This window comes from Delphinapterus leucas, chromosome 2 (genome assembly GCF_059928025.1).
Source record: "Delphinapterus leucas isolate spDelLeu-1000000601 "Yukka" chromosome 2, BTC_Dleu_Yukka2, whole genome shotgun sequence".
Lineage (NCBI taxonomy): Eukaryota > Metazoa > Chordata > Mammalia > Artiodactyla > Monodontidae > Delphinapterus > Delphinapterus leucas.
The window spans coordinates 4,823,622-4,839,189 of NC_143130.1; the positions used below are offsets into that span (position 1 = coordinate 4,823,622).

General features: G+C 40.1%; 1 protein-coding gene across 1 annotated transcript in view; it reads left to right on the top strand.

Annotated features, from left to right (window-relative positions):
- HACD1 (3-hydroxyacyl-CoA dehydratase 1) overlaps positions 1-15,348 on the top strand; it is a 34,812-nt gene extending 19,464 nt beyond the window's left edge. The window contains 1 exon segment of the mRNA XM_022580610.2: positions 743-15,348. Within this exon segment, the coding sequence (XP_022436318.1) occupies positions 743-825 (83 nt within the window). The 3' untranslated portion in view covers positions 826-15,348.
- Positions 15,349-15,568: the final 220 nt, after the last annotated feature.

The window sequence follows — 15,568 nt, forward strand, 5'->3', positions numbered from 1 at the left end:
GACCATTTGTCTAACTGACCTAATACATATATATTTGTGCGTGTGTACCAGACTACCCTTATGCCCAGCCAAGAGGGGCTTTTGCTCTGGGCCCAGTTTTAGATAGAGGGCCGTGTCCTGGCTCACTGCTGGTCACCACTCCACACAGGACCCCCTTCCTTCAGATCACATCCTGGAAACCCGGGACCATGGAATTTGCAACCCAGATGGCACTGAGCGCGCATCTAGACTGCATAGCTCTCTTCCCCAGTCTGTTCTCCTGGGGGTTATAGCACCGTTACCTGTGTACACATCCCTGAGATGAGGGGGCAGCTGTTTGTGAGGGGGGTGGATGCAGCTGGGCTGTGTGGCCTTGGACATCCACACAGATGTTCACGAGACCCCTCAGGGTACAGGACAGCCGATGGAATGGAGAGAAGGGGCCAGGTGGGGCAGCTTTCCTTGTGCAGCACTGTTCTGGCACAGTGTTCCGAAGAGTTATAGAATTCTAAATTCAGACATGGCCTTCCAGGTCATTATGAAGAGATATTTATCAAAATATTTAAGTTTGCTGAAAAGACTGACAGTTGATGGCATTAAAATATTTAGGCATATGGTATGTGGCCCTGAGCCCTGTAAATATTAGGGGGTAGTAGCAACTGTATATGATGTGCTTGCTTTCAAAGGCCGCCATGTTTAAGAGGTTTCAAGTGTAAAGGATTTCCAGCCATAGCTTACCTTCTGTTTTCTTTTTTCAATTAAGTGTTTCCACAGCTCTACTTTCATATGTTACGTCAGAGAAGAAAGGTGCTTCACGGAGAGGTGATTGTCGAAAAGGATGATTAAATGATCCCTACAACAAGGTGCCTTTTCCAGAATAACCAGGATTACTTGAATCCAAGTTTTAATGATAAGAATAAACAGCTTCATGAAATATTGAGGATTGTGTTGTTTCTTAAACTATAACTTGGGACACGTGGTATTTGCCAATATTTGTCTTCAGATTGTGCCAGGTCCGTTTTCTCCAAGAACTATGCAAGTATTTATTATCGACTCCTGGGTAGGTGATGATCATAAAAAAAAATAATTGGGCGTATTACCTGGAAAAAAAAAACTTTTGTTAGTTTTTGAACTAAAAATAAGTTTTACTAAATTTTTTTGCAACATATGTTCAAAGCTTTTGAAATCAATATTTAGAAATTAGTTTAATGATTTAATATTATGATGCCTGCCAGTGATATTTACGTGATATTTATAAATGAAACTAAATACAGAATTATAATAACTGTTAATAATGTATTAGCATTTCTTGAACCCAAGGTCTATTTCTCTCAAGTTATAAGGTAGCATTTTTGATTAATAACAGTTTTTGGAAACATAGACATAGTCTGCTATGGTAAATCTTTTGATCTAGATAAAGTAGTCATATAAAAAGCCCAAAATATTCAAGTAGGTGTCACAGTTGGAAAATATTCTTTGGAAATATGTTTAGGCCACTGAAATTATACTCCTAAGCAAGTTTATTTTTATTTGAATTAACTACTCAAGGTCAAGCTTTTCAATTGTAAGGATTTTAAGGGATTAGAAAGAATGTATGTATATACTTGGCCTCACTTGTAAAAAAACATAATAACATTGAATCTGATGGTAACACTGTGTCTGTTACATTCAGAACTCTGGCTGAAAAAGGCTGCTCTATACCGTGGAATCATCTAATAAAAAATCACCTTGTGACAATCCCTTTGTGGTACTTAGGTAACAAAACGTTTTAGGGTATGATCTGAAATAGACTCATTTTATTCTGAATTCCACTGAATAGCAAAAATCTTATGGTAAAGCTTCTGTCCACGGGTTGAATAGAAAGATACACTGAAGAAAATCTAATAATGCTTTAGTTCTAAAAATGTTTTAACTCTTAAAAATGTCCTTAAAAAATTTCCCCCTTATATTAAGGTATGCTGCTTTCCTGGCCTGTTTTAGAGACACTATTAAATGTGTGCCTTTAAAAGAAAAGGAACTTTTGGCCTGCTATAGATATGTAGGTGTAATTTTGGCTTTAATTGTTCTGTATTCTTTGCATTTACAATCAGCATGTAACTTTACACTTTTCAGAATTGCTTGTTTTGTGTTACTACCTCCTTTTCAAATGATTTCATGTGGAGATTTGTAGTGCAGAATAGTTTTGCAAACTTACATTTTAGATAACTTGATTTTTAAAAAGGTGCTATTTCTCTTATTATGTTACATTTTAATATTTCCTTTGCAGGATTAGGTTACTAATTCTCAAAAACGCTGATGTTCATTCTGCGTTTACATGGCTTTGATCGTTTTCATCTTGAATTTTTATACGGAAGAAATTTTCAGGGACTTTCTCCTTTTGGTAACATAGTATAAGAAGCTCACATATTTATCTTGTTAGATGCCGGTCTTATGAAAAATATTTTCAATCCTTTTCCTAAAATTTGCATTAATTCAACTTGTACTCCCTACCAGCAGCTGTAATTCTTTTCTTTTCCCTTAAGTGATGGAATATCTTGAAGTAGGAATTGTGATCAACTTTAATAAAAATGAAATACGTCAAACTATTCAGGGACTATATTAATATACTCAGTGCATGCCGAAACTTTAGACTTAGTTTATCTTTTTTTTTTTTTTTTTTAAAGAAGATGTTGGGGGTTGGAGTTTATTAATTTATTTATTTTTGCTGTATTGGGTCTTCGTTTCTGTGCGAGGGCTTTCTCTAGTTGTGGCAAGCGGGGGCCACTCTTCATCGCGGTGCGCGGGCCTCTCACTATCATGACCTCTTGTTGCGGAGCACAGGCTCCAGACGCGCAGGCTCAGTAGTTGTGGCTCACGGGCCTAGTTGCTCCGTGGCTTGTGGGATCCTCCCAGACCAGGGCTCGAACCTGTGTCCTCTGCATTAGCAGGCAGATTCTCAACCACTGCGCCACCAGGGAAACCCCTAGATTTAGTTTATCTTCAGGATCTTTTATTTCAACAAATTCTAAGCTGTCTTTTGTGTAGAAAATAAAGTGCTTAAATGGTAGTTTCATTTTAAAAAGAGAGTATTTGAAAGTCCTTTGCACTTGTCTGCTGTGACAACATTTTCTTTTGAAAATCTCCCAAAAGCGTTCCTTTGAGTAGGCAAGTCAGGCTTGAATCAAATAGACCTTGAGGGCTTCCCTGGTGGTGCAGTGGTTAAAGAATCTGCCTGCCAGTGCAGGGGACACGGGTTTGAGCCCTGGTCCGGGAGGATCCCACATGCCACGGAGCAGCTAAACTCGTGCGCCACAACTACTGAAGCCCGCATGCCTGGAGCCCGTGCTCCGCAACAAGAGAAGCCACCGCAGTGAGGAGCCCACGCACTGCAACGAAGAGTAGCCCCCGCTCGACGCAACTAGAGAAAACCTGCGCGCAGCAACGAAGACCCAATACCCTGTAACGCCTATATGGGAAAAGAATCTAAAAAAGTGGATATATGTGTATGTATAACTGCATCACTTTGCTGTACACCTGAAACTAACACAACACTGTAAATCAACTATACTCCAATAGAAAAATAAAAATACATTTTATTTTTTGATTTAGGATAGTGTCTTACCCCTATATTTTTAAATGCAGTTGTTCTTAAATCCACTTAACGCTTTGTGGGTTTTACTTTTTAGGATAAAGACTAGAAAAATGGGTTTCAGATCACAGCTTTTATAAGAGTGATCCTAGGACCCCAGAGTCCCTCCCTTGGAGGCTTTGCATCAGTGGCTGTAGGGCTGAGGAATCTACATTTCTAGCAAGGTGCTGGGTAGTTTGATGCAGGCAGTTGAGTTTCCACCACCCCTTTAAGAAACACTGCCACAGAGAAATATCAGGGGGCGGAGGGAGGTGACTTCTTACAAATGCCATATTCCGTGTACTTAATAAAACAGAAAAAAATCAGCATTCCATGTTCTATTGTCTCTAACCAAAATGAACACCATAGCTTTAAGTTTATACAAATGAAAAACTCGATATTTGCATAGGGTGAAGTAGTAAGACATTTTGTATGTGCTCTTTAAAGCATATGTTATTTTATAGCCATGTAATTGATCTGTCCATTCACTTAAGTAGTGTAGGGCAATAAGACAGAGAACAGTAGTAAAATCCAGAGCAATAATCAGGTTTTTTTCTTGTACTGAATTTAATGATATGAAATAAGTGGACATCATAGTTTCAGTAGTTAAAAACTATGCTAGGGCTTCCCTGGTGGCACAGTGGTTGAGAGTCCGCCTGCCGATGCAGGGGACACGGGTTCGTGCCCCGGTCCGGGAAGATCCCACATGCCGCGGAGCGGCTGGGCCTGTGAGCCATGGCCGCTGAGCCTGCGCGTCCGGAGCCTGTGCTCCGCAACGGGAGAGGCCACAGCAGTGAGAGGCCCGCGTACTGCAAAAAAAAAAAAAAAAAAAAAAAAACTATGCTAAATGATTTTAGTTCAATAGTATTGTTCATTGAACAGAACTTCTAGTCTTTTGTTTTTTGGTGAATAACCTAAACACACACACACACACACACACACACACACAAGCCTCTTAGGAATATATTCAGGATTGTGAAAAATGTATATGTTCCTGTTTTTGAGAAATACGCACAACAGAAAGTACTTACAATTTGCCTGAGTGATTTATGACTTAATTATCAGTTGACTAAAATAGATTTGTGGCTCTAGCTATGTATGTTCAGGAGCTAGTTTTATTGAGTATACGCTAACTGAACTTTATTAAAACCTTTACAACAGAAATTAATCTTAAGAACTGAGGAAATGGAAAGATTAATTTACATTAAATGTACTCAAGAAGAAAAAAAATGACTTAGTTTTCAGCTGGGAGAATGTTGATATTTGAGCATCAAATTTTTTTTTCAAAGCTACAACTTTGTGACTTGTATGCATAAGCATTTGCTCTAAGATTAGGTATTACTTTTTTGTTTCAGTTCCAAAATCAACGTATATGGGATAATTTATATAGAAACTGATTTTGTAGCATTAAAAATGTATCACATTTTAGGGGCTTCCCTAGTGGTGCAGTGGTTAAGAATCCTTCTGCCAGTGCAGGGGACATGGGTTCGAGCCCTGGTCCGGGGAGATCCCACATGCCGCAGAGCAACTGGGCCCTTGCGCCACAACTACTGAGCCTGTGCTCTAGAGCCCGCGAGCCGCAACTACTGAGCCCGAGTACCACAGCTACTGAGCCCGTGTGCCTAGAGCCCGTGCTCCACAACAAAAGAAGCTACCGCAATGAGAAGCCCATGCACCGCAACAAGGAGTGGTCCCCACTCTCCGGAACTAGAGAAAGCCCCTGCACAGCAACGAAGACCCAATACAGCCAAAACTAAAAACAAATAAATAAATAAATTTTAAAAAAATGTATCACATTTTAAAAATGGAAATTAAAATTTCAGAAAGTTCAAAATTTGAGGATTTTTTTTTTTTTTGCAGAAGAGTTGATACTATCTGTACTAGGTAGTATGAACTAACAGTGTGATAGCAAAAGTTAGGTATGAGCATGGCTAGTGAAAAAGGTCTTTAAAAACAGGTTTTAAAAATGTTGGTTATCTCATAGGCTGTACATGTTCATAGTTACAAAGCATTTTTGGCTCTGAAAAGTTCCTAATTATTATTATGCTTATGGAATTGATCTGCTTTATGTAAATGCATTCAGATAGTTTTTGAAGAAGTGGGTTTTTTTTGTTTTGTTTTTTTTGCGGTACGCGGGCCTCTCACTGTTGTGGCCTCTCCCGTTGCGGAGCACAGGCTCCGGACGCGCAGGCTCAGCGGCCATGGCTCACAGGCCTAGCCGCTCGGTGGCATGTGGGATCTTCCCGGACCGGGGCACGAACCCGTGTCCCCTGCATCGGCAGGCAGACTTCCAACCACTGCGCCACCAGGGAAGCCCTGAAGAAGTGTTTAAAAATATTTTAGATGCATATATACCTTGTGAACACTCGAGTTTGCTTATTTTTTTAATTAAAATTTTTTTAATTAATTTTTTATTGAAGTATAGTTGATTTACAATGTTGTGTTAGTTTCAGGTGTATAGCACAGTGATTCAGATATATATATCTTTGTCAGATTCTTTTCCCTTATAGGTTATTACAAAGTATTGAGTATAGTTCCCTGTGCTGTACAGTAGGTCCTTGTTGGTTATCTATTTTATATATAGTAGCGGAGTTTGCTTATTTTAAAATACGTGTTTCATTCAGTAAACATTAAAAGAAGAAAAGTCATTGCCACATTCATTTTAAACTTTTATGAAATTAAGGCTGAGTTGTTTTAGTACTAATTCTAGCCTTGTAGTGAATGAAATGGATTAATTTAAAGCTATAAATATTTCTTTAGGGGTAAAATGTACATAGATTTATTTCTTGACAAATATTAACAAAATAAAATTATAAACAGTACTGTAGGTTATTTTTACTAGATTCTGATGGCAGGTATTTTTAAATTCATCAGCCACTTTCAGTGGAAGAATGGTGACACTTGTAACAGCTAAGAACTGGGACCTAGGAGTGAGACCTGTGCTAGATTTGGGGGGAAGTACTTAATTTTCTGAAGATTCTGAGTCCTCATCCATAAAATGGGGTAAGGAATTGTCTGAGTTGCAAATGAGATAACATCTATAACCGTGTAGCACAGAGCTTGGCAAATAGACGTAATCAATTAATGACAATTTGCTTTTAATGGTTTTGTAACATTTATATTGTGCCAGGTGAAATATCTGAGGTCATATCAAACCCATTTACTTCTGGGGTAGAATTTAATATCACTTCCAGAGAATTGTTTTGGTGGAATTTTCTTTTCCTATACTTTTTCTGTTTTTATCGATTTGAACGATGGCTTCGATTTAGCTATTTTTCTTATCTTGAATTAGAAGGAGAAAGCTATAATTTCATTTAGTAGGGGAACAGTGGAGAGGAGCTACCTAGGCGTTGGTCTCTTTTAGGATGTAAGTGGTATCCCGATTGACAAGACTTTTGATAGTGAATATTTCAAATAAGGCAGAAGCTGTAGTGAGATATTTTCCAGCCAGCCTGGCCCCCTGGCAGTGCTCACAGGAGTGGGGCGCGGGCTTTCATTCACTGACAGGAGTCCCTGGGCTGAAAGAACTATCTTTACAACAGAAGATCTTTTTAGAGAATTCTATTATGTCAGCGTATTATTAATAACTTGTATTAATAGAAGAATATAAAAGTGTTACAGGTTTCTCAAATGAAGAGTTCCTTGATCAGAATGGGATGAAATAATTTTGCTCCGAAACGCCTCGTTAATCTGCCATTGTTAGCAATAAGATGATTCTCCAAAAACCTTAAGCTCATCATAAGTCCCCATTTTAAAAAATTAGATATAAATCTCTGACATCCTAAATGGTGTGCAAAATCTAGATGGTAAATCATCTTCTCTCGTGTCTAATCTGAAGAGCTAGGTGACCACATTGGTCAGAGTTGACCGAAGGCATATGGTCCAGCTGTTATGGTTTCAGATGACTCAAGTTCACGGGTTTTGGAGGGAACATTGCAGCTTCTACTGGCTGTTGAGAAAGGTCAAAATTCAAACAATACAGAATGACCTAGAATAAAAAAGTGTAAGTTTCTCTTCACTTTTTCCCTTTGTTCCAATACTTCAGGCATTAATAACAGTTTCGTATCTTTTTAGACCCTTAAAAAACACACATTTATTCTTTCTCTTCCCCTTTACACACACACACACACAAATTGTTACATAAATGGAAATAATCTAAACATGTATTATTTTGCTTGCATGTCTTGGAGATTTCATGTGTGTGCATATGTATGTGTGCATGCTACTTCTTAATATGTATTTCTCCATTGATGGACATTTTTGTCGATAATCTATAATCATTGATAGGTACACGAAAATAACATGAGACGGTAATGCTGACAATCGTAGTATCAATATATAACATTTACTGACATTTATTGTGTACCAGGCCATGTGTTAATTTATCTCACTTAACAACCAAATGAGGTACACATATTATAATAAATATTTTACCATCGAAGGATCAAGCTCAGAGAGGTTAAGGAACAGCCCCAAGTACTTTTAGACCTTTTTACGGATGTACACATGTAAGAGAGATTCCTAGGTGTAAAATTGTTAGGTTAAAGAGGACACCCGTTTTAAATTCTGATGGATACTACTGAATCGTGTTCCAAAAAACCTATGTCAGTTTAATCCCAACAGCAAGGTATGGGAGCACATATTTCTTCATATTCTTACACTAAACAGTGTAAATCTTTTCATTTTTTTCCCTTTTATATTTACTTGATTATTTCAGTTGAACGTATCTTCAGATCTTTATTGGTTATTTGTATTTTTTTCTGTGAATTGTCCTTCCATATTGTTTGCCCACTCTTCTTTTGAATTGGTAGTCTTTTTTATTGCTATGGAACAGCATGTATGTTATGTACACGCCTTCTTTGTCACATGTGTTTCTGTCTATGGTGTGCTCATAATTAACTTGTTTATGGCTTCTGTCTTATAGGAGATTTCAGTTTTTATGTACAAAATCTGCCAATATTTTCCCTGGTTTTATGTTTTGCTTAAAAAGACCTAGACATCTCAAAACCTTAAGTACAATTTCTTATTCTTCTACGGCCTGTGTAACTTCCTTTCCATTTGAAATTTTGAGTGTTCTGCTGTAGGGTAGGGTAAGAATCTAATAATTGTGCTTTTATCCGCATGAACCTCAACTTGTAACAGCATTCACTGAACAAGACCTTCCTTCTCACCGAAGCGGGGTGCGGCCTGCGTCAGTGTCAGGGGAACGTTTCATTTCCGCGTGATCTGAGTCTACGATACTGTCGTGAGACAGAGGAAGAGACTCTTGGCCTCGTCACACGTGGAGGTGATTTGTGTGTTGCGGTTCCCATTCTTTCCTCTATTTTTGTCTCCGTGTCTCTTCCAGTACAAGCATGGGTCTGTTTTCACTCTGAGATTGGAATATGTGTTTGGCGGAGGTGTGTTTCGTGTCTCAGCCCATCAGTGACGGTGCTGTGGCCCAGAAATGCCCGGGGCACTCACCTTGGCCCGTGCCACCTGTGGGAGCCCCACAGACACTCCACTGGCTGCAGCCCATCTTGTGATGGCGTGGCCAGCCCAGCCCTCGTGGTTCTCGTTATGGTTACCAAAGGCACCTCAACAGCCATCAGGGAACTTTGGCAAAACAAGATTCATGACTCACAGGTCCTGGAGGGTCACAAGGACACATCCCAGGGCCAGGCAAGGTCGTGGGGAGAGAAAGAGAGCAAATTTGGGTTCTGCCTTTACGGGGGGAAAAGCGAGGTCACTCAAGTGCTCAGTTATCTAGGTCACCCAGGGCTTTCGAAAAGGGGAACTTCACGGATGCAGGGGGGCCTGACTTCATCCAGTCGTGTTTCTGGCACTGTGTGTATTCGAGATAGATGACTTTGAAGTAGATGCTTCAGCTATCAGAAGCTTAAGGTCAGGTACCTACATGACAATCAAAAACGCCGTACCCTACAAGATGAAATAGGAAAAATCCACTATGATCTGATTTTGCTTATTTTTTCCCCTTGTAAGGGCAGGCCTCTGTTAGAAATGGTGTTTTGGGGGGCCATTTATGCATCTAGAGAGGAAAGAGCCACCTAGGTTCTAAAATCTCTTACCTTTGTGTAGGCGGTCTAGAAATCCTTTAGTGGGACAAACAGAATTTTAATCTGGAAATAGCCATATGGTAGAAGATTTTCTTTTTTCTTAAAGAATAAGGTTTAAAAATCGAGTTCCCTCCATGTAAAAATCCCCAAGATATTTTGCTAATGTGGGAAAAAGCAAGGGGGTGGACTAGTGTGTGTAAGGTGCATGTTTTGTTTAAAAAGTGGGAAGAGGAGAAACATCTTATATTTGTATGTATATACAGAAACACTAGAAAGATATCTAATAAAATACAGATGGTTTTTACCCATTGGCGACAGAGATGGGGGTGGAACTGGCCAGGTGTGGAAAAAACCTGAGAGGAGACTTCTTGCTGGTGACAATTTTAAACTTTCTAGTTTGTGAGCCACGTGAAAGTATTACCCGTTTTTTTTTTTTTTTTTTTTAACAAGGAGTGGTCAGTAGTGAAATGCAGCAGGAATTTCAGTAAGGCGAGAATGGGAAGTGTCTATCGTGTTTCCCAATGATTTGTTAAATTATGAACTTTACCAGAACAGGTTCGTGGGTATGTGAGTGGCTGAAGCAAGACTGCGTGCAGTGAATTGAAATGTGGATGAGAAGCATTTTTATTGTATATTACTGAGTGAAGAAACCACCCCAGGACTTCCCTGGCAGTCCAGTGGTTAGGACTCAGCACTTTCACTGCCGAGGGCCCGGGTTCAATCCCTGATCAGGGAACTGAGATCCAGCAAGCTTTGCAGCATGGCCAAAAAAGAAAAAAAAGAAAGAAAAAGAAACCACCCAAAACGTAGTGGCTTAAAACAAGTCATTTTACTCTCCCACCGGCCTGAGTTGACTGGGCTCAGCTGGGCAGTTTCTTTACTCCATGTGATGTCAGCTGAGGCTGGAGTCACCTGGGTACTCAACTAGGTCAGAGCATCCATGATGACTTGCACGTGTGGCTGTCACCTGGGAGCTGAGCTGGGGCTCTTAACTGGCTTTCCTGGGTACGGACTTTCGGTCTGGCCTTGGCTTCTCCAGGGTAGCTTGGTGCAGAGAGGCTGCATACCCAGAGCAAGGAGGGGACGCTGTTTTCATAAAGGTGAGACTGAGAACTGGTCCAGCATCACTTGCAGCCCATTCTGTTGTTCAGGCAGACCTAGGGCCAGCCCAGAGTCAAGGGGAGGGGACATGAAGCCACCTCGAATGGGGGGAGTGACAAATCATTTATGTCCATCTTTAAGCAGTCGCAGGAAGCCTTTGCCAGAAATTAATTACAACTGAAACATCCCCTGCACAACTCATATTAAAAAAGTCCTAGCTGAGAGAATTACAAACTTATTTGCAGAAAATTTTAAGATTATGACTAACAAAAAATCTGCATGCCCACCCCCTGTGGAACAAGGAGGAATGTAACAGGCAACTTAGTCCAAAATGTTTGGGTAGCTTGAAAAATTGTGTTTAGTGAGTTTTGCTTTGGAATAATGCCCTCTGCTTACCTTGACGGAAACAATAAACCATCACAGGCAATCTGCTTGTGCATTTCTCTCAGAGTATGGAAAATATCCTCTACATTACCTATGTGAAGAGCATTAAAGATTTTTTTTCCAAATCCTAGTGCTAGGAAATCTTTACTTTCTGTGAAGAACTGATACGATTGTTTCTTATAGTCAATGCAAAACTGATTATAAAGAACATCCAAAAAATTTACAGGTCCAATTTAATAATACTGTAGTGTACAACCTGCATAAATTTGTGTTAACTACACCTTAGTGATGATTTTCTATACCAGCTAGATGTTCCATGAGGTGAATTGCTATCTATTTCTACTTTTCCAGTTTAATGTATGGTCCTTATAAATCTTCTAAAATCTTTTGTAAAATAAAATAGAGAGCACATGAATGAATAAAGGGAACAACGACAAAAACATTGTTAGGTGGATAGAGATAAGACATCTTAAATTTATACCCTTATGACTGAAAGCCAGAGTTTGTTTAGTAGGAAGGCTAGAACAGAAGAACATTGAGTCTCTAAGCACCTGAAGAAATCTTAGAGGAATTAGAAGGGGGATGCTGGAGGTCCCAAAGATACTTCATCTCTCAAAAACTCTTGGTTAGAGCTACCCTGTTCTTTAAATTGAGAAAAAGAGGGATTTTCTTAATCCAATACCTAGTACCTACAAAGAGCCTACAGCAGACATACTGAAGGGTGATCTAGTGAATGTTTTCCTTCTTGTAACAGGACACGTATGTCCGCTATTACATTTTCAATTCAGCTTTGTTCTGGAGGTCCTGCCTAGTAAAATAAGGGGAGTAAAAGTATGAGGAGGAAGGAGACAAAGCTGTCGTTCTTCACCGATGATACTGCAGAAACTAAAGCAGCCAATGAAGTATTCCTGGTTATCAGGAACAGAGGAGAACGAGAGCTGGGAAAAAGATTGCAGAACTAAAAATGTAAGTGACAAAACAAAAGGGGACATACTGGCTTGTAATGGAGGCTTGTAGCCATCTCCCAAATCTGTTCTCTTTTATGGTAATTGAACCCTTGACTTACAACTTGCCACGGAGAATAAGGGTATTGCCCAGGGTCTCTTACAGCTAGGTGAGCCTGTATGACTAAGTTCCAGTCACACTAGCATGTGATGAGAAGTGGCACATGCGGCTTCCAGTAAGCATGCTCTTACTGGAATGTGGATGCAGTGGCAGCCATCCGTTTTGGAGCATGATGCATCTTGGAACTCCCTAGGAATAGCAGAGCAATAGGAAAAAGGAACATGGATCTCTCCCATCACGGAGCAGCCATAGGGCCGCTGGATACAGCTGTGCAGTTGGACATGACATTAGTGGGTACACGTCGCAGAGACCACAGTGTGAATATGACCCCGTAGAGTGGTGCAAAAGACATCAGGAAAAATGAGTATCCTGCACAACCATACACAGTATCCCAGCGTCACCCGCTCCAGGTAGGGCTACCCCGAGGAGTAAGTCTTGGGAAGCTTACACCTAGACTATTTCAAATACTGTTACTTTGGATCTCTGCTACAGGTGCTGAACCTCCGTTACAGTTCATACAAGATTCTAAATTGGGAATAGGGTGTAGTGTCCTTTAGCAAAGAAAGGGAGTCAAACAGAGTAGTAGCCAAGGGGCAAGATGAATTTCACATTTGTTGAGTGAATGCTCTGTGCAAAGATCTACGGTAAGAGCTGGTGGAAGATACGTGAAGGACAGTTCCTGTCCTCCAGGAACTTAAAGTCTAGTGAGGAAAAACCCATCTATAAACTTCAATAACTTTCGGGAATATAACCCTCAAGGGATTTATAGTCTAGTAAAGAAAAATATATTTATACCAGTAATTTTAATACATGGCAATGAAGTGTGGCTCTGAGGCAGCAATCGAGTAGGAAAAGACATTTATACCAATAATATTAAGTGGGTACTGGAGGCATCCCTGATGTTAAGCAGAGTATAATTAACTAGCCCCAAGTTTCCAAATCACAACGTTCATCAGTTTTCCCTTCAGATAGCCTTAAGTTATGAGACACAGTACTAATTTTTCTATTTCAGTGCCCTAAGACATCTGGCTTTCTGCAGCACGTAAGCAGTTTGCCTAGTGTATTTTAAAGAATTCTTCTTAGTAAAAGAAAGAGAAAAAAATCAATATTTTTTTAATTTGCACACAGATGAAAACATGGTTGGCCTCAAAGGAAAAAAAATCTAATTTATTTTACAGTGGTTTCTAAATATTACTCCAGAGAGACTTATATTTATGGAGAGTATCAATATGACCTTTAAGAAACTTACATTATTTTGGTGGTGTTGTTCTAAACAGACTATGATAATAATAATATCCAATAAAAGAAAATGAATTTGAAAAATAACGTGTGTGTGTACTGGTTATGTGTGGGCGGGGACCAACCACAAGTTCTGCAAGTCTTTTCTCAATATTAAGACTGTTGTCGCTGGAGTAGCAATTTGCTGTTTCAGCCCACCATGGATATTTATTAAGGATCTATTCTGAGCAGTGCTCTGCTGGGCGCTGTGGAAATGTGGTTAATAAAACAAATTCTGCATTCTCATACAGTAGGCCGCTGCCCAAAAGGAGGTATAGAAACACATACTCATAAATAACCAATACAGAGTACTAGGTAGAGGCCCAAGGAAGTGCGAGTATGTTGGGGAGGAAACTTCTTTTGTATTAAAAAAATTGATTTACAGAAAGGGGTGGTAGGTGGAATTTGCCTCTCAGGGTCAGGTTTGCTGACCCTGTTCTAGAAGAAGAGAGACTACAGGTGAGGATCTTCTCTTTTGGATGACAAAGGACAACCTTAGGTCGGATCCTTTTCTTCCCTGGGTAGCTCCGTTTGTTCTTCTAAGACAGTATGTCCCCTTAGAGTACATTCCCAGCCTAAAAGTCATCGCCATGGGAATATGGGCTGTGGTCATCTGTTATAGCTATTTTGGTCCATGAAAAAGGGGTCATGGAATCTATTTCTTTGCCTGTATTGGAGATATGGTAAGGAAAGAGTCCATGGTCTCATTTTCCAGCTGTTGGCCAGTCTGGCAGGAAGCTCGCTGGTCAGCATCTCAGAGTCTAAGAGCAAATCTTTAACCACATTTCTATGTACCGGGGGAAAGATGAATTCTTGCTGGGTGAAGCTTAAAGGACTTCATTGGAACGATGGGCATTAAGGATTGGAAACATTCCAATACGCAGAGTTAGAAGTGAGTTTGGGGCTGGGGCAGGTTTGGAAAGAGGGAGGGGGTAGTGCAAACCTATAAAACTAAGAGGCCAGAGCATATACAACAGAACCAACAGGCACACGGTGGGCTATGTAATAAGACGCACGGCTAAAAGGTCCGTTGTGTGGATTCTTGCCCCGTGGAGAGTCATGGTCTTTATTCAGCAGGCAAAGGCCATCAGAGATTTTTGAACGTGGTGTTGACAATTCCACCTGTACTTCCTCATCGTGGGAGGAGCTGGAGGCATCAAAGATCGAAGGCTGGAGACCAATTAGGAGGCTGCTGTATTATTCCAAGCAAGAAATACTGAGAGACTTGACTGAGGGAACATGAGAGAAAAAGCGAAGGTGGATGAGACATTGGAGACCTTGTCAAGAATGAAGCTCCAGGGTTTGGTGTCTGGGGAGAGATGGAAGAGGAAAAAGTACACCCTCAAACGGTCCTCTAAGTTTTAAGCATGTAAGTTATAAATATGATCTTATCACCTAACAGAAAAATAAAACACAGTAAGCATTGTTTATATTTCTCCCAAAGATACACATTAACGGAATCCCACATATCGGTAAATGGCAGGTCCGTTTTCCTCACCTTGCAGTCGTCATCAGCATAATATTTTCACTCGTAACTCACAGCTTGTTGCCTTAACCTTCAAAGTATATCCAGAATGCAAACATTTCCCATCTCCACTGCTGATACCATCTTGGGGTTGGCTGCCATTTTCTCTTGCCTATGTCATTACTGTAGTCTCCTGGCTATGTTCCCCAGTTCAGCCCTGGCTCCCTGTCATCTGCTCTTAACACAGCAGTCACTTATCTTTTTATAATTTAATTTTTATTTTATATTGGAGTATAGTTGATTTACAATGTTGTGTTAGTTTCAGGTGCACAGCAAAGTGGTGCAGTTATACATATGCATATACCCATTCTTTTTCAGATTCTTTCCCACCTAGGTTATTAGCAGTCAGTCATCTTTAAAACAAAAGTAGGATCACGTCATCCCTCTTCTCAAAATCTTCCAGTAATTCCCCACTTCGCTTAGAGTAAAAGCAGACCTTCTAACCATAGCCTACAAACCCTCCGTAACCTGCTGCCTCACTTTCTTTTGCTACTTTGCTCTGGCCAGATCTGACACCTTGCTGTGCCTTGTAAAATGCCATCCAGTCTCCTTTCTCAGGGCCACTGCACTTGC